The sequence below is a fragment of the Sebastes umbrosus genome, chromosome 7 (assembly GCF_015220745.1).
Source record: "Sebastes umbrosus isolate fSebUmb1 chromosome 7, fSebUmb1.pri, whole genome shotgun sequence".
NCBI lineage: Eukaryota > Metazoa > Chordata > Actinopteri > Perciformes > Sebastidae > Sebastes > Sebastes umbrosus.
The window spans coordinates 13732456-13757301 of NC_051275.1; the positions used below are offsets into that span (position 1 = coordinate 13732456).

Below are 24846 nucleotides of genomic sequence, written 5' to 3' on the forward strand. Positions count from 1 at the left end.
TAATAGTAAACAGAAGTGTTCCCCCAGGCCCGATGTGCCACAGATGTTCAAAAGATTTCCCATTGAGGGAGGCGTTGGGGTTAGGGACAGGGCGGGGCCACTTTTACAGGAAAGGGAGCACTTGTGGTGGAGGCAGACATGCAGGCTCTTGAACAAAAAGCTTATTGCAGGTTGGCTAAATAGTGGGGATGTGTAGCTGCCATCTGGGGTAATATTTAAAGATAAAAAACTAATCGAATTCACCGATTTTGCTACCAGTATGAGGATGCTTTTAGTCTGATGGTGCAGTGGATGTTTCAGTCTTTGCCCTCCTGTATGGCTCTGTCTGTTGGCATATATAATAGCATGAGGGCTCCCTGGCTAGTGCTGCACCTTACAATTATTTTCATTACCGATTCAGCTGTCATTTCTGTCAGAAAATAAAGAGGAAGTGCCCATCACATATTCCCAGAGCTCAAAGTGACGTGAGCAAAACTGGCCAACAGTCCAAAACCCTCAAGATGTTCAGTTTGCAATGATGTGAAACAGAGAAAAGTAGCAAGAGTGTTTGACATTTCTACATGATAAACGACTTCATTAATCGATTAAAAGCTGAAACGATGAGAGATTAGTCATTTTTAAAATGCCAATGTCTCCAGTTCAAACTTCTCAAATGAGGATTTGCTGATTTTCTCTCTTTTATATCACATTAAAATGAATATCATCTGCACTATTGGTCGGACAAAACATTGAGGTCATTTGAAGACCTCACCTTGGGCTCTGAGACATTGTGATGGGCATTACATAGACCAAAATATTACTGAAACATTCAAATAGAGTGCTACAGGAATAAAGTCCTAAAACGCGGAAATGAGGTGGCATTTTAGCACTTCCAGTTCCCTCGTCTGGAAGTCAATGGGTTTTTTGAATTGGGTTTTAAGTTAGATGCATGAAATAAGGTCTGTGGTTAACACAAGCTGAAGACATAAAGTACATCAATAAATACCCCACTCGTGAATTTGGAAGCCTTTATTTATGTGTCTTAAAAAAGGCAGTTGCTAACAAGCGGCTAAATGAGACTACTAAACGCCATCACGCCGACTCGTCCGCCTTTACATCCTCGTTGTGTATACTCGCGCTCATGCACCCGGGGTGTAGTTCGTTTATAGTGTTCACTCGTGAAGAGTATCTTGCTGAACATAACGTGTAAGTATCATAAACGTGTTTTTACCACAGAGTTTATTTTCTGCGTTAATCCAGAACCCAATGGAAAAATCCCATTGTTTTTTTTGTCGAGGGAACCCAGGGAGATTCTAACTTCCTGGTTGGCCTACAAAAATACGTCATCCCTGCTGCACTCAATAGAAAATAACTGTTTGATTAATCAGTTTAGAAAATCTTCCTTAGTCGCAGCCCTAATGTTGTATATGAGGGTTTTGTAATGGGTCTTAGCGAGGACGGCAACAAGTGATTCATTTCATTAAAAAAATAAGCTGTTTTCACTTAACTAATTAATCTCTTAGTCTATAAAATGTCTCAAGGTTACATCTTTAAATTGCTTGTTTTGTTTGACAAAGAGCCAAAAAAATATAAATTTACAGTTTAAGAGAGAGAAGCAGCAAATCCCTCCACTTTAGAAGCTCTAACCTGCATTATGTTTGGCACTTGCGCTTGATAAATGACATGAACATGTCAACATTTCTGACTTCTGCCGAGGGATTAATCAACTATTCCTTCCAGTACCAGTCTCTCTCTTCTTTCTCCTCCTTTTGCTCTACGACGTCGGTGCCGAGGACCCTTCAGGCTAATAATAAAATTGATTACAAACGACGTTCAATCTATAATCAGACAACCTGGAAGTCAGTCCTGCTCTAGTTGCCTCGGTTGCTTCAGGCGAGCACGTTTACGGCCTGTATGCAAAAAAAAAACTGATGCCTCCCCCGTCTGATGTGATACCTTGCAAAGAGACCCGGTGAAACGACGAGCACTTTGATGTCAAGAAGGTTATTTAGAATGCGTCAGGAATATTTTAAAGCTGCCTATTAACACATCTAGTTGCGGAGAAAAAAAACGAAAAGGTTATAACAACTTGAGGGATTCACTTCTTGAACTTAGATTTATGGATATCAGTTCAAACTCTTCAGTAATTCAAAGGGCACTATAGTCATTAGCGAGAAGCATTACTCACTGTTAGAGGCTCCGTCTGGAGTATCGCACCATCTGCTGCACCTCTTTAACCCTTACTTTTATTTTATTAGGCTGTAAACATTTATTTCATTATCAGTGTGACTGCATTTTTGAAGCCTTAATTGGGTTGATTACACTTCCCGTGATTGCTAGAGGAAAAGGGTCTGTGATTGTAATTACATAGGCTGAAAACAGTTTTCAAACATCTCTGTGCATTGATCTGTGCCTCATAATCTCACACCAGGCAACCAATGAACCATGTGATCAGATACCTGCGATTAAGGCAGGCGCATACAACTGAAATCTAGTTGGAAAATCCCAAGAATACACACTATTGACATAAATCCAAGCTGCAGACGATGGACTACGGGTTATTCTTTTGTAGAAAAGCTTTCAAAGCAGCTGCTGAAACGTTGTTAAAGACTCGTCAAGATCGGCCCAAGATAAAAATCTTTGGATTTAAGAGCTCAACTTTCAGCCCCTAAAGAGACTCTTAGAAGGGTTTCAGTAACTGTGTGGTATTAACTGAGCCTCTGATTGCGGGCAGAGTTGTTTGCGTGTGATTGCGATCTCATCATTAGGCATGATCGAGCAGGACAAATTCAATAACGCTCGTAGGATCCTCTGGCATAATAAAGTTTGAAAGCTCCTTGGCATACGAGAAAGTTAGCACATTTTAATGACTCCGAAATAATTAAGAAATAATTAAGAATGAATGGGTGGTTTTTAATCGCACGTAATAGGCTCCAGCCTTGCTATCCACCGCACTAAAGCAGCTTTTGAAATAAACTCATAAGCCCATTTGATATAGGCGTCCTTTTCTTTGGTGCTTTTAGGTGTTGAAGTGAAAAGATTGAGCATTGAATGGCAGCGGTAGAGGTAAATGTCTTTTTGATGCAGTCTGTTCTTGATTCTGCTCTAATATCTCCTGGCAGAAATGTTTTTTTAAAAATTCTTACTTGAGGAACACGGTCATCGTGGCACAGACGAGACATGGAAATCCATTAGCTACTGACAGGGAGTTTGAAAATCTATCTTGTTCATTCATAACCGAGAGACTTGGGTGGGATAATGTCAGCTCTTCCGGACACAGGAAAAATGAAGTCATTGCTAAAAATCTTAAGCCCTGAGTTGCATTAGGAAGGGTTAATGGATAAGTAGGAAGCGGTGTGGCTGCGCTTTGTTAATGGCCTAATGTTGCCTTTAATGGCACGTCGTTAATGGGAGTTGTTGGTGGATGTTTAGAGTCAGGACCACGAGCTCTCCCATGATCCGCCCCAGGTCTACCCACAGGCATCTCACAAGCACTTCTCCCCTCGGGTCCCGCGGCCTGCGCCCTTCAAATACATAATTCACGATATAATGGACGTGATTTCTGAGTGCACTTATCACCCGATCACTCCAGCAGCAGCCTGCTGTCTTAAGAGCAGTCCCCGCACCCGTGTGGCTCATCTGCTTACGCAATTTATGACATTTTTTAAGAGGGTTTCACGGAGGCTTGTGTGTGGTCGAGTGTATAGAGGAGAACATTTCGAAGACTAATGATCGTGCCACAAGATCAATTTCTAGGAAACCTTATGGCGAGTCATTTAGAGTGATAATCACCCTTCTTGTAATGTGCTTTTATCTTTCCCATCTGTCTCGCTCAGAGAAAAAAATTAACGAAATGACTGTGATACTGTGTGCAGAGGCATATAGAAAGCATTACATACTCTATACATAAAGGCATGTGTGTTCCCTCCTAATTGAAGATACATATGTTCTTAAGCCTTATGGTAACAGTCATAAAACCCAGTACAAACACAAACTTTCCCCCCAGATATTGGCTCTTTTCAGTGCTTTGCTGAAGCTTTGCAGAACAATTTAAGCCAAATCAAAGCCGAATTGTGTGCTTTGATTGTGCTGTCAGCATCTTTAGAGCGCGACAGCGATTTAAAGGGACTTGAACATCATTTATTAAAAACGCTTGACAATGGTTCGCTTTAAAAAAATCTCATATTAAACTGGCTTGCTAATCAAAGGGAAAAATGCAAGAGGTTCTTGAATTTTTTTTGCACTTCTTTTCTTTATTCTGCAAATCTTTATGTTGTGTCTCTTATCCAGCTTCAAAAGCTTGAATGTTAGTCAATTAATTCTTGTGCAGAAATTCAGATTGCACATGCATTCTGCGTGTTGTTGAACGTGTGAGAGGATATCGCCCAAGGAGGGGCTAATGGGACAAGGTTTTGACAATCTACCTGGCAGTCTGAGGTCTATTTTGTTGTTTGGTAGGCACTGTTTTTTCTTATTACCTTGGATAACGAGTCAAACGCCGACAAAGGCGACATCATGTTGAGATATTTCCACTGAAGCCTCAGTGAAACGGAATGGAAAACTTTGCTATCAAACGCATCAATGGGAAACATCTATTTTTGATGTCCCTCAGTATCATAGACTTTCCCCATTACTTAAACAGAGTGAAAACCAATTTTTCACAATAAAGCGATAACTTACTCAGACAGTGTCCTTAATGGACCAGAATGCAATGCAGTCACAAGACATCCTGTGTTTTGAGCTGCAGATCAGGACTCGCTGCTTCCTCTGGGCTTATTATTCCAGAGCCTATTATTCTCTTCACCTATGCACGGATAGCACACAGCTGATGCAAAGTGTTTGCACCTGTTCTCTGGGGATTGTCAGCAGGTATTCTGGGAATTGTAGGACAATCACAGAAGTAGAAGCAAACAAGAGGCACTGTGCAGAGAGTCTTGAATTAACTCCTGCAATGCAATCCTGAATTTGCGGTGTCGGCCGATACCGAGTACTGATCCAATACCAGCGTGATAAAAAAATATTATTATGATGATGATTATTATTATTATCATTCTTATTATTATTAAACAGCTGTTTACTACTGACCATGTATGGATGTGATAAGATTACTACTATGATTAATTTGTCGTATGGCCTGGATCAGGGTAACAACTCTAAAAGTATCTGAAAACTGTGTTTCAAACCTTGTTTCTCCTGATATCATTAGATTTTCATGACTAAATGAGCACCAATCAAACTTTTCTTTAAAAAGTAAAACATTTATCAAAAGTTTAACAGTCAAAAAACTCCACTTAACTGCCTCTGTCGTCACATTTTGATTCAAACATTGCAGAATTGGTGCACAGAAGTACGTGAAATCTCTCGTGAAATAACCAAAACTGAATTAAATTGGGCAGAAAATATTGTTTGCACGTAAGACCCCGTCGGCCATAGTGACAACCTGATTGAAAAATATGTTTTGAGGGTCTTTAAAAAGCTGCATCACAGATTTATGATATGAAAGATTTATCTTTCAACAACATAACGTTCCTTTAGGGAGGCAGCCATCAATTACACGAGTGGCTTGAAACACCTGAAGGCAAAATAAATCTCTTCCTCCTTCTTGAGCCCTCCGCTCTTTCTTTGTCCTCTCAATCCCTGACGAGAGGCGGAAGCAGCAACCTGATCCCTCGACGGCGGGTCTGCACAGGTACTGAGGGCCCTCCTCAAGACGAGTCTGAAACCCGAGAAAATGGAGCCAGCCATTTTCAGTTACGAGGCAACAATGGGAAGCCGACAGGTGGGACTGCAGGCGATGCATTAGACCTTTTCCCACCTGCTGTCGTCTGGAGGTGTCTGTTGACCACACATGATGCAGCAAATGAACATTGTTGTTTTCTTTGCCTAAGGGGGAGAGAGCTATCTGTATGTCTCTCTGGAAAATCGGAAACTGCATTTTATATTCTAGTGAGAGGAGAGTGTAACGCAGGTTAGGCTATACAGTGCTCAGGCATATTGAAGTATAAAGAGAGTTATTTCCGTGAGCATTACTCCTCTGTGCTTTTGCATTCTTCTATTTCGTATAAACCTCCTACATACACATTAGAGTTTTGCCTTATTTTTTCCTGAATAACATGCAGCATTAACATGAGATCTGTGTAATTGGGTATTTTGTTTGCAAAGCATGAACAGGATTGTTGGTTCGGTTGCTCTGTGGCCTAAAAATGTGTCCATGCTGCTGGGGTGAAGGAGGGGAGCCATTATGCTTAATAGACTCAGACTAATAATACTGTGTGTTGTGTACTCTACATAATTCTCCATTTGCTGTCCATTCTCCTCCTTAGCAGCACACAGGCTGGCTCTGCCCTGAGGTGACAAACATGGCTCTGCTGCAGTGTGAAACTGTGAGAGGGTTTTATTTATCTTATTCTACTCCTGTTTATGACACACAAAAAACAAGTCAATTATAGAGCTGAAATGATTAGTCGATTTATTGATCATTATTTTGATTGTATTTCTCAAACAAAAACTCCAAACGCTCTCTATATTAGCTGCTTTTCTCTGTTTTATATGATTATAAACTGAATATATTTGGGTTTTGGACTGTTGGTCGGACAAAACAAGACATTTAAAGACGTAACCTTGGACTCCACATTATTTCACTATTTGTTTATATGTCTTAAACTAAACAATTAATTGATTAATCAAGAAAATAATCAGCAGATTAATCAATACTTATGATAACCATTAGTTGCAACCCTAGTCAAAAATGAAATGCATCTGCAGTTATTATTATTGTTAAATCTTTGGATACATATGCATACAGTCATACTATATGGACTTGAGTTTTATCCTTAATTCTGCTAAGCATTAAACAATTCATTGTTTTATTAAGTAGACTAAAAAAACTAACAATTATTTTCATCACCAATCTAAAATATTCACTTTGTTTATGATGATAATTGTATAATACAAAGAAAAGTAGCAAAATCGTCCAATTTTTCAAGTTAAAATTGGCAAATGTTTGGCATTTGTGCATGAAAAATTACTCAAACGTTCATCAAATTCATTGATTTATTACAGCTATAAAGTGGAGGCTAAAATTATAAAAGATAATTATTGCATCGTGTAATAACTGAATAACTTTTTTCAGTCATCTGAAAGTTGGAAGCGGATGAATTGAAGTTTGAGGACACGAGCCTTAAAAGCAATATCTTGCCTATATGTTGCACAGAGAACATGATATTTCATTAGTGTGAAAATAAATTGGTCTGCTCTTATTGAGACTAATTTCTCATTCCAATATCTGTCATTGCATGGCTCTGCATCAACTCAGCATTATATTAATGTCAGAAAATATCACACCCTTTTCTGTCGTAAAACTAATAAATATGTTAGACTTTGGACGACGTTTCTTATGGAACTTGTAGATAAGAATCCTCAGAGAGTGGATCACTTATTAAAAAAAAAAAAAAAAGACTAGACCGGCCTAGTTCAGCTGGACTGCAGATAGAGCCTGTGGGTAACATTGTGGAAAATGAAACCTTTGTCCCAAGCGTTTCTGGCCATAAAGGGACCCTCTTTTCAGATTGGTTCTCTCTAAAAGACCTTTACACCCTTCTGAAGGTCAAAGAGGTGCAGGGAGACATCTTTAGGGTGTTGGGTAGCTTTCAGTCCTGAAACAGATGGTGTGGTAGAAAATGAGGCCTGGGAAATGACTCGAAATCTCCACGTCACAAACTCTGTTCAGTTCATTTCACACAATGTGCCTTTTGTCAACCCCAAAGTACTTACACAAACTCATGCCTGCTGCGTACTTCTGCAAAACAGATGCATTCAGGCAACATCAACACTACAGCTGGAACAATTTTCTAAAATTATTCGGCATCTATTTTGATAATCATCGCAGTCATTTGTCAAGCAAAAATACCAAATATTCTTTGGTTGCATCTTCTCAAATGGGATGATTGGCTGCTTTTCTTTGTCATATGACAGCAAACTGAATGTTTTGGGGTTTTGGATTGTTGATTGCTTAAAACAAGGACAGTGAGTACATCACCCTGGGTTATGAATGACCATTCGTTTGCTGTTTTCTGGCATTTCACAGACAAAACGTTTATTTGAGAAAATGATCAGCAGATGTATGATTATAAGAAGATTTGTTTGCTGTAGCGTTAATCAGCAACAACATGAAGGATAGCCGACAAAATCCTTGGACGTGTTTGTAGGATTGTAAGACTAGGCTAGTTACTACATTGTGGAAGTAAGACAGCCATACTTGCAGCTATTTGAGGCTATACTTAGGCACAGCTTTGCTTTGAGCTAAGTGTTAACATCAGAATGCTAACGTGATCACAATGAATGTTAGCATGGTCATTGTTTAAATTTTGACCAGATGATGGCGCTAGATGAAAAGTTAAGGGATCGTCAAAATCATTAAGGTTATCGGGCCGATACCGACTCAAATAGCTGGATCGGATATCTGTGACAATGGGTACGATCTATTCAACTCAGTTCTATGTTTATATACTATATACATTATATACTGTAATTTTAATTCCTGTTTAAGTGTTGAGCAATTTGTTGCTGCATTAAAACGGATTTACACGTGAATTGTAATTCCTGTTAATTCTGAAGATCTCTTACAGAGTAGCTGGTACACGATCCACCGTCCCAATAATGAAGAACAATTAAATAAATATATAATCTATGTATTTATAAATCACATTTTGTTTTACAAAGTTAGGAAAGCAATGTTTAAGTCAAGCCTGTTGTTGCCTTACACATAAAAGAATGATCCCAGTCACCTCCACACAGGCAAACAGCTTATTATTTCAAGACTGGTATCGGAACAGTACTCGGTATCGGCCGATACCCAAAGCCCTGGTATTGCTATCGGTATCGGGACTGAAAAAGTTGGATCGGTGTATCCCTGTTCATCGTGTAGGACCCATGAATGTCTCTGTAATGTTTTGTACCGATCCATCTAATAGTTGTCGAGATTTGCTCAAAACCATAAATTTTAACCTCATGGTGGCGCTAGAGGGAAAAGTCAGGGGATCACCAAAATCAATATAATTTATCATCTGGGAACCATTAATGGTTGTACCAAACTTCAAGGCAATCCACCCAACAGTTGTTGAGATATTCCAGTCTGGACCAAAGAGGTGGACCTACCGATTTGCTGCTGCTAGCCTGGCTAAAAAGTTTGCAGCTTACCCATAAAATAGAGAGAGGCGTAATGTTCTACCACCATCCTCCTTTCACTGCAACGTACACATCTGAACATAGAGGACAATTTGTTGTGTGCGCATCCTCATTACGTGCTTCAAAAATGGAGAGTCACTCAGCTGTGGACATTAGTGTTTTTCCGAGCAGCCCTCGACAGTCGGGTAAAAAATACAAGCTGATTCCCTTAGTTTTACGCCATAAAGACACTGACAGGCAATTACAGTAGTCAGGAAAAAGCAAAATTATAGAGCACACAACGTTGACGTTTGGAATGGTGCCTCCGTGGTTCAGCCTGCAACGAAAAAGAGAAACTGTGCGAAAGGGATGTTGTGCGAGTGTGCTGTCAGTTATCCATCAGTGACATGATTACACCCCCTTTCCCTCGAGAGAGACAGACAGAGATAGCGAGGATCTAGCTGTGTTTTCTTTTTTTAAGAAAAATCCCTCTTCAGCTAGCTGGTCTGGAACACTTCCTCAACATGAACTGGTACTGTAACAGAATTCAAATACAGTCATATGCTTGTCATAGTAACATATGAGCTAAGGGTGACAAAACAGCTGCCTATAGAGCTCATATATTATTAAACACATACAAGGATGCTTTAGGGAAACCTAGGCGGAGAAATTTTTCCGCAACTTTCCATATGACAGCATTCCCTCTATTATTTTTGACAGCAAATAATGAGAGATTGAGCTTATTAAATCTCCGATCACTCCTTGTTTCAGCACTTGTTAAATTATTAAAGAAAAGACAAGGACGAGGAGCAGAATGTCACGGGAGGTTAGGTTTTCTGTGATTTCTAGTTCCTTAGGCAAGCACCGTTCACTATGAGAATCTCGCCTTTCCTCAAGTATTATTGATCTAGGCTGAAGTGGTTCTGTCTGCCCCCACACCGCCGAACCGCTTCTGAAGCAAGGCTATTTGCCATCAAGTCTTTGTGGACATGCGCCATGGGATCTCCATTCACTGCACAATCCTCATTTTCAGCACTTAATAAGTTTGGGCCTCCGCTTTCTTTCGGATGTTGCCGCTGAGCGACGTGTGCACACACTTAAGCACACACAAATGGGAGGGCGTAAGGTAGCAAAACAGGGATATAGAGACTAGTGTGGGGAGGTAGCTGATTTCCCTGGTGAGCTTATATCTGAGCCGTCGTCACCTGTCTCTTCTCAGGGATAGAGGCGCCTTAATCAGGAACATGAAAGTGTCTCCTGTGGTGCTGCCTCCTGCCGCTGTCAGTCGCCTGTCTCTTACTTGATTTGCCATCGCCAAAGTATAAGCTATTTTTTTGTGTCCAGCATAAGAACTCTGCTTTTATAAGTATAGAGAAATTCACATCAAACCTGGGGAGCCAAGCTATTTTTGTTCAGAGGACTAAAGTGCCAATAACTGATTTGTAAAGACACGGATGTAGAGCGTTATGTAGTGTTGCTTAACCCTGATCTGCTGTTTGGAGACCCAAGTCCATATCTTAAAAAAACAACAACAAATTAACATTGTTTTGTCAGCTTGATTCTTCATTACTTTTATTAATTTCATGAGATTTGCTTATAAACATGTTTCAGAAATCTGCTGCAAAATGAAAAAAAACAAAAACAGTTTTAAAGCACGGTTTAATACAATGGCTTTTCATATGATCTGTGATTGGTGTTTTTACGCAGCACTATTTCAACCAAATCCCAAGTAAGCCTATTTATATTTGTGTTATTGGAGTTTTATAACAGTTTGTTCATTGTCTCTTTCCGAAACATTAGTAATATTACAATGACTGATGACATACTTTAAATGTTCTTTTCTGTGAAAACAAAAAATATATCATTTTTATTTAAAGCTAGAGTGAAAATACTGGCATCATAAGAAACTAGAATACTTAAGGAATCCATTGGTACCAACTATGTCATACTAGCTTGTCTCCAATAACGTTTCAAACTTACGCTAAATTTTGGCGAGGAAAAACTGGCATGGCCATTTTTCTTGACCTCTGACCTCAAGATATGTGAATGAAAATTGCTTCTATGTGTACCCACGAGTCTCCCCTTTACAGACATGCCCACTTTATGATAATCACATGCAGTTTGGGGTAAATCATAGTCAAGACAGCACACTGACACACTGACAGCTGTTGTTGCCCGTTGGGCTGCAGTTTGCCATGTTATGATTTGAGAATACTTTGTATGCTAAATGCAGTACCTGTGAGGATTTCTGGACAATAGTTGTCATTGTTTTGTGAAGTTTTGATTTTCAATAATAAATATACACACATTTGCATAACGCAAGCATATTTGCCCACTCCCTTTAAGGCACATTTTGAACAGATAAAAAATGTGTGATTAATTTGCGATTAATCGCGATTAACTATGGACAATCATGCGTTTAATTGCGATTAACTATGGACAATCATGCGATTAATCGCGATTAACTATGGACAATCATGTGTTTAATTGCGATTAACTATGGACAATCATGTGTTTAATTGCGATTAACTATGGACAATCATGCGATTAATCGCGATTAAATGTTTATTTTACTATTTATATTTCTGCTATTGGAGTTTTATAACAGTTTGTTCATAGTCTCTCTCCTAAACATTAATAATATTAGAATGAATGATGACATACTGTATGTGTTCTCGTCTGTGAATGACTTTCTGGCAAACAAAAAAAGGTATTTTTTTATGTGAATGCAGTCGGGTCTGGAAATAGAGCCAATCGCAGCAAAACATGTGGGTTAGACTGTTTGTATCCATTGCTCCCTCATCATATAGACAACTGTTGGAAGTGATAATTTTATGTATGCATAATGTAGCGTGCCTGCGTTCGCCAACGTGAAGTCACACTGTTCACCTACTTTAGTGGCGACGGATTACCTTATCTCAGTAAGCAGCAGGAGCTTTGTCTTCTGTAACTCAACATGTGCGATTTATTCTCATTGTGTAACAGTGTAATCTTCGCAGATAAAGCCTTTTCCTTAATGCAGACTCTTTTAAAGTTCTCAGAGAGGCTGAACACACAGCTTTATTTGAATATTCAAAAATGCCTATTTGAATTTGAAATGTAAGGAGTCTATTATACAGGAAGAGCGATAACCTCTCCAACTCTGCAGTGCTCGCAGCGTAACCTGAATACACTTGTTACTTAACAGTCGTAAGATTGGGCAGAGCAGGATGTGCAGGGCTCTCTCCCGAGAAGTTTGAGGCTCGACACTGGGAAAAAAAACGCGTGGACTCGGTTGCCAACTAGATTCTGAAAAAAACATTTGGCTGTTTTCTCGACCATTAAGAGTATTCTGGCACCAACATGCCCAGGTGTAGCGCATAATCTATGCCGGCAGGCTATTTTTGGCACGGTAAAGTAACTCCAAAAATGAATTGTAGAGGGATATCATCGGATTTGACACATATGCAAAACATGTGCCCATGTCCTGCACAGAGAGCTCATTAACTCCCTCCTCCTAATAGATTCACAATGTCTCCATTTTCCGTTTTCCGCCCAGCGTGTGCAATCTTTTCTGCCTGGACCGGAAACCTGCACATGTAGCCGAAGCCCATTCAAGCGTGAGAGTCGGTTTCATTAGATTTACATCAGAAAGACAAAACAAGGGGAGTGTGGGACGGCTACATGAGCGTGCTGTGTTCGCACCAGCAATCTGCATTACCATTTCAGGTGGATCGGACTGATGTACTCCCAGTTGCAAAAAAATCTGGATGTGAGCAATGCTCTGTGAAATGCAGGCACAAATTTACAGTCCATTTGTCGCACGTAGACAATCAAATACAACTTCATCAAATGCTTAAGAAAAGAGCTCTTATAGCACGATAACTATTCATGAATAATGCAGAAAAATGTGCAAATACCTGAAGTTGCGCTAGGTGACATTCGACTAAGCAAAAATCACTTATTGAGACCGATCTAAATAAGCTTATAATCCTTTGAATTAATTTTAGGATGCGAGAGGATCAGGTTCTAGGTGTGGCATATCATGGATAATAAGAGAAATCAATGCAGGAACTAGTTGTAATTGTACTGCACTGCAGTTGACAAGTGACAGAGCTTATCCCCGTGTTTGGCGAAGAATTCCTAGTAAAACTGTCAGCGGTTGAAATGTGGCGAGGAGGTTTGTTTTGTCCCGCGCTGTCACTATTAAATGTCGCGGAGCCTTATTTAAATGCAGGGATTGTATCTATGTGGGTGACGTGCGGCGGTATCTGTGTTTCTCAAATAGTTTTTATTGGGTGGGTTACACTGCTTTGTGCTTTGACGCTCACAGATAGCTTTAATCAGTGGTTATAGTCATCACACACAGCTATTACCTCATATGTTTTTAAAGCCCCTTTTGTTCTCTGTTCTTTAGCCTATTGGTAATTCCTGATGTTTTAACATCCGTTTATCTAGCTAATTTTATGTGGATGTCAAAGTGAATTAGGAAACCTACTAATGGTATTTAGTTCGGTCTTTTTGTTTTGATTATTTCCACTTGAAGATGAAAAAATGTGGCATATAAGCCTACTTGTGTATGTGCATGAAGCAGCCAGTGTTAGGTTGAGCTATTAAAGGCATAGTTTGAAATTTTGGAAAATACACCTATTCACTTTTTTGCCAAAAGAGGTGCTAGCAGGTGAATTTAGTCACCTTTGGACAGAGCCAGGCCAGCTCTTTCCCCCTGTTTCCAGTCTTTAAGCAAGGCCGAGCTAACCGGCTGCAGGCTGTAGCTTCATATTTAACAGACGCATTACTGGTATCGATCTTCTCGTCTTACTTTCCCCGAGAGAAATAAGTATATTTCCCAAATGTGGAGCTAATCCTTTAAAGTTAGACTTGTGGCCAGGGGGCAGGGTTAGTCACATCATTAAAAAACAATGACAGGAAATAACTTAAAAAGGAAATACAGCACAGAGCTAATCATGAAGCAGAACATGCCCTGTAGAAAATCACATTATCAAATTGTCTGTTGTTTGTCATCTGCTCGCAGTAGCGGCTTTACTGACAGGCTTTCCTGACTCTGGTTAGTTCAGCGTCAGACTCAATGTTGTTTCAGAGCTGACAGCTCATAAAGATGAGTGACAAGTGTTGGGACTCGGGAGTGTGAACTCGTTCAGCTGAGTGTCAGGAGGACGGCATTAATAGCAGACCGTGTTGAGTCGAGGAAAACTGTTTGATCTCGTCGTGTATCTTTAGTGAGGCAACGCATTACAGGACTACAGAAACCACTTGGGGAACTTATTTAATTGTCTCGATGTGAAGATGACACTTGATAAGAGGGGGTTTAACCTGTGGGAAACAAAACAGACGGAGTAGGAGGCGGACGTTCGTGCTCATCCTGACAACACGAGCAACTGTGCAAATACGCCCTCCGGGTCCCAGTTGTTACTCTCTCCTGATGTAGACAATGGTAACCATAGTAAAAGTATTTACCCTCATTCAAACAGGATTCAAATGAGTATCACGCACAAAGCAAATGAATTAACCGCACCATCTTTGCACCGCTCTGACGGAACCTTTAAAGGTTAGTTAAGAGGGAAAGTGAAACTTTAGTTGCAGTGCAGAAATGGCATAATTTGTAGCGGTTTTGTTGTGCATGAATACAATCACATATTTTCAGGGTTGACTGCACACAGAAATGAGCATCTTCATTGTTTTTGCACGTTTCCTGTAAAAATCCACGAACATTATTTGGCTCTGATTCAACAGATGGAAACTGGTTTGGCCACTGCTTTGTTCTCTTACACTTTGCTGAACGGCTGATGAGCTGTTTTGGATCTTAGCTGTCAGATTTTCGTCTCCACTCGTGCGTTAACTTCGCCTGAACTCGGCAGAGGTCTGAAATGTGAATCTGAATATCAAAGCAACTGAGCAGCACCTCATTTTCAGTCGGGCCATGGCAGCCTCCTCTTCCCAGGAGCCCTCTGGCTCTAACCCCTCATTGGAGCCCATTGAGACTCTTCTGCTGGCACCCTCCTCCCATCCCCCCCTCTCAAGCACTTTGTCTCCATGGCGATGTTTTCAAAGACATTTAGGGCAGGTTTCTTTTTCTTATAACCAAGGCAGCTGTAAAATTAACAGAACTCTATAGAAACTGCTGTTCTTAGTATACAGTATGTAGGCGAACACTAAGTGCTATTGATAAATGTCAGTCAAGTATGTGCAGAAAGAGGGGACTTTGAAGCATTCAGAATAATAACGGATTTCAATTTTCAGTCAAAAAAATTCATGCTGTGTTGGAGCTGACCAGATTAGCCCTTCTGAAAAAAGTAATTGAAAATTGCGTCTCTGCTTTTCTCTTTCGCAGTCAGAGGTTTTGAGACCGTTATCGGCCTGTATGAGGAAACACTCGAGATCCCGTGCAACAACGGAGCCCTGAAAGCAGAGGACGTCCTGATCACTAAATGGAAATATGTAAGTCACAGCCGGAGGTCAATAGATTCAAAATGGTGAAGTCCGTCTGACACCCACTCATCATGTGCCGACCACGCCCAGTCTGAGTGCATATGAAGCGCATTAGACCGCGTCTGTCCCTCCATATGACACTGCATAAACAGCGGGGCGTGGAACAAAACGCTGTGTGCTTTCTATCTGAACTGGAAGTCAATGCCATGTGTGTGAAGTGTACTCTGCTCTGCTCTCCAGGACAAAAGAGAGGGAATTTCAGGAGACCTATTGGTCAAGCGGAATGACCATGATGTCTCAATCAGCGCCACTGATGAATACAAGGACCGTGTTAGCATGGCTGCCAACTTCAGCCTGCTGCTTTCTGAAGCCAAGCTGACCGACCAACGCTCTTTCATCTGCATGGTGGCGGTTGGAGCCGACATCCTAGAATATCCAGTTAATGTGGTGATCTACAGTGAGTACAAGCTGGCATACGCCTAAAATAACTTTCTTTTCCTGGCTTTAGTTACAGTGCCATAATGACTGACATGCAGCACATAAATCACACTGTTCATTAACACATTTTTTTTTATGCATTGTAGAGGCGCCGGCAGGCCTGGAGATTTCTGACAAAGCAGAGGAACTAGAGATTGGCAAACTTACTAAGGTGGGTTTTTAATGATAAACATTGCTTATACCTACATTATTTTAAGCAGTAAACCATCAAGGGAAATCCCCTCACTTGAGCAGAGGTATCTCGAGGCGTAGCAGAGACCATGTTACTACAGTAATGAGTTCTTTGAAGTGATTCTCATGAATTAGTAAAGAGCAGAATCCCCCCTACTGCAATTAAAATACCCAAAGGATCTGAGGGGCTTTAGAAAGGCTCTGGGCATTTCATGGTCTATTGCGTAGAAAACGACTTAGTCCTCAAATGCCGGAAAGGCGCTAAAATAGCTAATTTGCTCAGATGTTTGGTCATTTAAAAAGATGCAGATTTATTCGAAATTCATGAAATGGTGATTTTTTTCCCCAATATTTTTTGTCTTCAAGTTCAAGTGCAGGCTATTTTTTTCTCAAGTTTTATTTTATTTTTTATGTGTTCTACAGCTGGGAACATGTTTCGCAGAAGACGCCAATCCAGCTGCAAATATCACATGGCTTAAGAACAACACACCTCTGGTGGCTGATGGGAAAGGTGTGTATTCTTTATTCTGTTGGATGATTATAAATGTCAACAAAACAGCTCTTGAGCTCTTCAGCTTTGAGTGCTGACATTTATAAATATTACATACACGGATGTATTTATTCTCTCTGACTGTGAGAGTTACTGTAAATTGTCACACGGCTTTGTTGAATGCTCGATTCTGATTAGTCAATCACGGCGTTCTACGGTCTGTTATTTCTTTATAGCAGATTGTTGCTATATATGACAGACCGTTGCTATGGGCGCAGTTCTGATGTTGGACTCTGGCGGAAAGTGTTTGTGTCAAATTATTGATTTCTTAAGTAAGTAGCCGCGTTATAAGTGGGATAATGTACAGCGAGCCGGTCATTGTTGTGAAATAAACCCTGAGGGGGTTTATTTCACAACAATGACCCACTAGCTGTACATTATCCCGCCTATAACACGGCTACTTACTTAAGAAATCAATAATTCCTTACTAATCATTAAGTGATGAATTGTGCTGCACTCGCTGACAGTGTGAATGCAGTGTTTCTGGTCATTACACCGTTTTCAGACAGAGTTGTTTGTTTTTCGTCTAGGGATTTCCATACAAGCCTCGGTGCTGGTGGACCCTGTTACTGGCCTTTCAACCACCTCCTCCGTACTGGAGTACTCGGCCGAGAAGGGAGACACGGACGCCGAGTTCAGATGCAGCACTCAGCACACCGTGGGCGCAGAGCTGGTGTCCTCTCCGGTGACCTTCACCGTCACCTGTGAGTCCTCGAACCCCACTAACAACCTTCACTGGACACAGCGCACCATCTGCAGAGGAGCTGTTGTTATATTAACTTCTGCACAAAATAAACGACAAAAAGAGCTAGGGTTTTTTTTCAGTTACATCATCACCACAGACTATGAAAAGTTAATACTCCTGTCCTACATTTACCTCTCCAAAGGAAGTATTTCTTTTAACTTGTTTGCAGGATTTCAAAAACCTGCTCACAGACTTATAGTAATATTTAATGTAAAGTTGCATCATGTGCCGAGGAGCAGGTGGGTCGTATTTGTTGCAGATCAGGATCCAGCTGTGGATCCACACATTTTCCAAAAAAAGGATTTCTTAAAGGATTAGTTTGACATTTTGAGAAATATTCGCTTTCTCACCGAGAGTTAGACGAGAAGATCGATACCACTCTCGTGGCAGCACCGTAAATACAAAGCTACAGCCTACAGCTACAGGGGGAAACAACTAGCCTGGCAAGGTCCATCGGTAAACATATTATTTTTTCTCCAGTTAACGAGTGAGCTGTAGAGGTGCCGGTAGGTGGATTGTTTACCTTTGCACAGAGCCAGGCTACATGTTTCTCCCTGTTTCCAGTCTTTATGCTGAGCTAAGCTGACTGTCTCCTGCTGTAGCTTCATATTTAACAGAGTGGTATCTAACCTCTCACCTAACTCTCTGCAAGAAAGTGAACAGGTATGCTTTCCTCACTTATTTTTTCGGTATGTCCATATACATTATGAAACAAAAAAAAGAAAATCTGGCACATGTATCTCGTGATTGTCTGTCACCTTGGGTATTTTGGTAGAGATCCAAATCCAACTGCAGACTACAAATTTCTAAATATTTTCTATTCTTAAAAAAGGAAAAAATGGACAGTTGTGCAGACTTAAAGCAGCAGTGGGTAGAAATGGAGCAAATATGATTAAAGAAGTTATTTTTATAAAACGGTCACTATATCCTGACAGTAGTGCATGAGACAGGTAATCTGAAAAAAATTCATGTTCCAGTGTGTCCTCCGGTGCTCCTAACGGCATCTGCAAAATTTCACAGAAAACAACCAAGCAGAGCCGAGCTAGAGCCTTGCCGTCTCTGAGCAGCTGTCAATTACTCGCGAACCTCGAACCAAACGGTCAAACTAGGCAGCGCTGATCAAATATGAATCAATATTCTGTTACTGTAATGCCTATTTCTCACATCAAATGTTTTCAGAAATATCTTGTAGTGTACTGTTTAGCTGTAAAATGAGAAAGTTTGTGACCCGGTAGCTATGTTGAGATCAGTTGAGGAAATACCAAGCACCGCCCACTAGTCGGAGCAAACTTTCTCATTTTACAAAGTAACATTTTTCAAAGTCTCCCGTAACAGGCTAGATTTTTTAAAGCCTGAAAACAGAGCCAAGAGGAGGTGCAGAAGTCTCTCAGAACACTTGAATTACAATATGCTGAAAGGTTATTATGGATTTTTTGCGAAATGATGCCAAAAATATTCTGCCTACTGAAGCTTTAAAGCAAGTATTCTGTATGATTGTATTCTGATTTTGCAGATGGAAGGTTAGAAAAACAACACTGCAGCAGAGGGTTTCTCCACCTGTAGAAAACCACTCACATTTGCTTTTTACCAGGTTGATCTGTTTAAGAACTTTCTTGGTAGAATCTGTGCTTTTTCCCCCCTGGGAGCATTACATAGATTTTTTATCCACTTTTTAAAAACCTATTTTTTTAAGTATTGACGAGCAAAAAAGTGGTGCTGTTTTAAATTCTGAGCTTCAATTATTTAAGGGTGTATGTTTTTAATTCACTGTAATGAGATTTTGTTAGATTTTTGAAGAGTAAACTGCTGCCAGACAAATATTACTTAATATGACATGAATTTAAAAACGCAGTCAAAGGTAACAAAAGCCTGACTATTTAATTGAAGATGTTCAACATCACACACTGTGTCTCGCTGGGCTTTTCAGGACTACATCAGCAGCAGCTCCTGACCCACAAGCTCTCAACAAAGACCCAGAAAGACTTCTTTTAAAAAATCCGAGCCGTAGCCAGTGGAGACAGACCGCCGCCTGTGTTATTTTTTCCAGACTATATTAACAGTTTTTTTTATGTCATCCTTTTGCTTCCAGCCAAAAAAAGACAACAGTAGCAGCACCTTTAATGGTGACAGTTGAAAAATGAGGTGTGGATTCTGTAGCTCTGTAGTGGGATCCAAACCGAACGCTGCATTAAATATTGAAGTTACCTGCTCGACGTGGCCTTTAAAGTAAAATGTAAAAGTGCCGGAACACTTTCTTATCAGAAATGTGAAGAGTTTTCCTCAGATGGAGCAGAAATATTGAGATTTCAAAGCATCGTTTGGTCTAGCGCCTCAGAATGTGACTGCAATTCAGCCATCTCCTCAGAAGTTGGTCATAACCAATACTGTAGCACAAAGTTTCATGCATAGTTTAATACGCCCTCCACCCTCACATATATCCCCTCTCTGACTTTCTGTCTCCGATTTTTTTTGTGCAGACTCCACAGAGAACATCGTCCTCCAGGTCTCTGCTCAGGAGCCTCTGGTAGAAGGAGACAATGTGACTCTGAAGTGTGTGGCGGACGGTAACCCTGCTCCCACCACCTTTAACTTCCACCTTAAGGTAAGGTGCACAAGCTCATCAATATCTCATAGAGAGTCGATGCGCTTCCATTCATTCTTATTGTGTTGTTTTTCTTCAATAAGGCATCGTAAACTAATCCCCCACCATTGTTTGCGTGTCTTTGAAGGGAAAGTTGGTGAAAGTGGAGAACGCCGATACTTACACCATCACGAACGTCTCGCGTGACACCACTGGCGAATACAAATGCTCCCTTGTTGACGACCCGACAATGGAAGCATCCAAGGACATCACAGTCAACTGTAAGAGACCTAAACATGTGTTTGTTGAAAAAGTGGAAATTACCGCAATTTTGCCACATGCCGGCATCGTCATCAGCGTAATTTTCTTTCCTTGTTTGTTGCCATGAAAGCGAAAAGTTTTTTGCTAATGAAAAAAGAAAGTCCTAATGTCTCTCTCTGTCAGCCTCACCTGTCTTACTGTGCTTTGTGGAGAAAAGTGTTGTGTCAACCACGCCGCCTCTAATAAGCTGCATCTGCAGGGCAGCGAGCCAAGTACAGGGTTGTGTGGTTAACAACAGGAATGTTTCGACCCTTGTCAGGCATCTGAACAATCTTTTCACCGTCCTCTTCTCTCTTGTTAGACCTAGACATCAATTTAAGCCCCTCTGGAAATATCGTCAAGAGTGCCGGTGAGGCCTTGGATCTGACTTTCCAGATTGATGCCTCCGGAGACTCCAAGGTCTCCTGGACAAAGGTAAAAGCAATCTTTTATACAACAAAGCCTGAAGCGGGTAAAGAAAACTTTGTGGATGTTATTGACCGTGCTGGTTTCCTTTTTCATTTAATTCAGGACAATGTTAAACTGGACAAAGAGCCCAAGTTTACCACGCTGACTTTCGCCGACTCTGGTAGTTACGAGTGCGAGGTGACGATGGGGCTCCTCAGTCGAAAAGCTGTTCTTGAACTGGCTGTCGAAGGTAAGGACGCGGAGGAAACTCAGAGATTGTTGGGAAATACGATTATTCGCTTTGCTGCTGAGTGCTGGATGAGAAGATTTATACCACTCTCATGTCTGTACGGTCAACATGAAGCTGCAGCCAGCAGCAGGTTAGATTATCTTTACTTAAATACTGGAAACACGGAGAAACAGCTAGCCTGACTCTGGGCTAAGGTTACAAAATCAAGATAAAAACAAGTTCACAAATAATTGTTTCATTTGTACAGAAAATCCAAAGTGTAAAATTGTTTTATGATGGGTTGTCAGGCAACCAGCAGATATGATCCAGGAAGTTACTCACAACAACAATTTGTTTTTTTTACACTTTGGTTTTTGTACGGATTAAACGAGATACAACCTGTTAATTAGTGAGCTGTAGAGGTGCTCGTCGGCACACTTTGTTGCCTTTAGACAGAGCCAGGCTAGTTGTTCCCCTACGGCTGTTGGCCGTAGCTCTATACTTGCCATCTATATAGAGAGTGGTATCAATCTTTTTGTCTATCTCTCAGCAAGAAAGTGAAAAAGCGCATTTCCCAAAAATGTCAAGCTATCCCTTTCAGTAAGGACTCTCCCCACTCATCCTGTGTATGTGCACGAACGATATGCAACCATTCACACCACACATGCGCTCATTCAGATGTATCTGAAGAGTTACATCCTGTTGCAGGTGCTCCAGTCATCAAACAGCTGACCAAAGCGCGCGGTGAAGACGGCAAACACGATGTCCTGATTTGTGAGGCTGAAGGTGTTCCAAAGCCTGCCGTTTCCTGGAGCATCAACGGCACCTCGGTATGCACACACACACACACACACACACACACACACACGCACACACACACACACACATACACTCTTACAGAATTAGTTCTTAGGATACTGGGATACTTTAACTTTGGCTGGATGTTTGGAGGTATCGGACAACGTCTAGGCTCTTTTTAGATTGATAGACACAGTTAACAAGATCTAATGTGGTGCAAGGCTGAATGCAAACCGTCCAATGTACTCGCTGGTACTCAAGGTACTTTCTGTGTCCATGCCGGAGTGATGACCGTTGGAGTTTTAGTGGGAGCAGATGCAACACACAAACTCCTCAAAACCAAAAGTAAACTGGCAACATGTGGCACGAAGCCGTAGACAAACACACTGTAGGCTCGGGATAATTTCACCGGTCTTGAGATCTGATGTATTGGGGAGCTGTTGTGAATGAGGGTGTGGAAATGGAAGTCCATGTCGGGTGTACACAGTGCTACTGTAAATAGTCCATACCATAATTGCCCATTTCATAAAAACAGGTGTTGTTTAGAAGCACAGTATAAAGTTATAATCCCTAAGATTTCAGTCCTGGTTACTGTGGTAACAGTAAATTTAGTTTAATAGGCTACTACAGCAAACACTTCTTGAGTGTATGTATTGAACCAGTGTATCTGTAACACAGTGCAGCCAAACAAACTCACGTTGTTTTAATGAAGAGGTCGAGTAGCTTTCGAGTAATTTACTGAAAGCAAAGCTGGAGCTCATTGTTTCCTGTGAATCCCTTGTGTGTGAGATAGGCACTTTTAATCCAGCGTGGGACTGGCGTACTCCGCCACTAACAATGAAAATAACTATAAAGAGAGTAATTAATGAATATAGATGCATGGAAGAGCTTTTGCTAAAAAATGCTGACAATAAATAACAAATAAAACAGAGCTTGTTTTCATGAAAATCTCAAGGATTGCGATTTATATAACTATAACTTTTAAATGGCCTATGCGTAATTTCAATAACTGAACCTGAGTTTATTGTTTATCGTCATCCAGGACAACTGCAACCTAACAAACATGATAAACCGATTTCTCAATCCCAGATTATGGGGAGAGTTTCCCCTCTGTGCTTGTTAACTTGCGTTTTCCGCCACAGTTGGATGTAAAGATTTATTGATTATAAAAACAAGAATTTAGAGCTGCAACGATTAATCAATTAATCGATTAGTTGTCAACTATTAAATTAATTGCCATATATTTTGATAATGGATTAATCGGGTAGAGTCATTTTTTAAGAAAAAAAGTCCAAATTCTCTAATTCCAGTTTCTTAAATGTCAATATTTTCTGTTTTTTTTAATTTTTTTTATTCCTTTATCACTATAAACTGAATTTCTTTTGAGTTCTTGACAAAACAAGACGTCATCTTGAGCTTTGGGAAACACTGATCAGCATTTTTCACTATTTTCTGACATTTTATAGCCAAAACTACTAATCGATTAATCAGGAAATAATCGACAGATTAACCGACAATTAAATAATCATTAGTTGCAGCCCTAAACAAGATGGATATCAGCTTTAAAGAGTGACCACACATCCTGGTTATTCTTCATGTCGTCCTCCTGACCACCTACAATCACACTTGAAATAAAGTTTTTAAGAGACACATCATTCAGAATGCTTTGAATGTTTCTGCCAGTCATTCAGTCATTCTTTGACGGATAAGTCAATACTGGTTGTCATAGTAATCCATGCTCTGACAACAGCAACCGGTTTGTCCTGCAGTACAGTAACTGCCGGGACATGTTTAGGCAACAGCATCTACATATGTTGTCAATAAAGTAGCAAGGAGACATACTGTAGATGATTTCTATGTGCAGCCAGTGTTACAGAGATACACTTTGTGATTATATTTAGTGCTATTTAGGTGTCTCGTTCATCAAACAACTTCTGAAAATACACTTGTTCCTTCACTGAACAGCCAGAAGCTGTAAACGTCTCTTTAAGCAGTGACGACAAACCACTGAGATGCTCATATATAAATGGCACTGCTTTCCTCAGAACACACCTATGAATAACATCAGCAGAGGTGTGAAGATGTGGCTAAACAAAGGCTGTCTGTTTAAGCCTCCTGCCATTGTGGGGAAGCTAACAAATCCAAGGTTTTCCGGTGTCTAGGTCCTGAGACAGCCCATGCTTTGCTTTTGCCACTCAATGAATACTCCCTGTTATGTGCATAGCAGTTTGCACTGTTAGTGTTTTCCCCAGCTACCACACTTATCTAGTCCAAATATTTCTAGGCGGTTGTGCTCAGTGTTTCGAAAGAGTACATCTCTTCATTTTCTCCGAGGCTCTCAAACACAGTATTTTTCTCACCAGACTGTCATGAAGACAATCCCTTTTAAATGGACCTTTTTTTCTCCTCTTCTGTTTCTGTGGCGTACCTGTGTGCTCACTGATAGCAGAACCACTCAATGAATCAGTTTGAATTACACGTGAACTCGAGGCACTGTGTGGGATGGTTACAATTCTTTTCAAGCCTTTCAGTCAGTGCCTAACCTCAAAAACCCTGAACCTGTGTGTCATAATTAATCAACTCCAAAGGTGCACACAACTCTTTCACTGAAGGACAATGCATTTTAGAGATAGCACACAATTATGCATTTTAGTCAAAGTTTATTTTCCCTCCTCTCGTCCCATCCTTTTAAAGCCTATTCACAGAGATAATAACGCAAGGCTTGAATACAGGCTCAGCGATGGTTATTTACAAAATTGCCACATCCTCTTGTATGTGTAGAGGACATGAAAAGGGTGTTGGCAGTTTGTCTTTGTGTCTGGGGGTATTCCTCTGAGACTCAAAGTGTCTATATCCCAGAGGCGCACGCTTTGTCATGGAAAGGCTGAGTCACAGATCGATCCAACGTCGCCCCCCAGTGGTACAATACACCTACTTCTCACATGCAACTGTTAGAAACAATGTGAAGGAAGATATGTGAATACTAACGTTTG

At 40.6% G+C, this 24846-nt stretch overlaps 1 protein-coding gene across 2 annotated transcripts in view; it reads left to right on the forward strand.

Moving 5' to 3' along the window:
* The window catches only part of LOC119491984 (CD166 antigen homolog A-like), a 43580-nt gene that overhangs the window by 12793 nt on the left and 5941 nt on the right, over positions 1–24846 (forward strand). For both annotated transcript variants that reach the window (XM_037776273.1, XM_037776272.1), the window contains exons 2-11: positions 15476–15582; positions 15814–16030; positions 16158–16222; positions 16666–16753; positions 17323–17496; positions 20015–20139; positions 20267–20399; positions 20741–20853; positions 20950–21076; positions 21764–21885. In XM_037776273.1, coding sequence (XP_037632201.1) covers positions 15476–15582; positions 15814–16030; positions 16158–16222; positions 16666–16753; positions 17323–17496; positions 20015–20139; positions 20267–20399; positions 20741–20853; positions 20950–21076; positions 21764–21885 — 1271 coding nt within the window. The remainder of the gene's footprint in view (positions 1–15475; positions 15583–15813; positions 16031–16157; positions 16223–16665; positions 16754–17322; positions 17497–20014; positions 20140–20266; positions 20400–20740; positions 20854–20949; positions 21077–21763; positions 21886–24846) is intronic.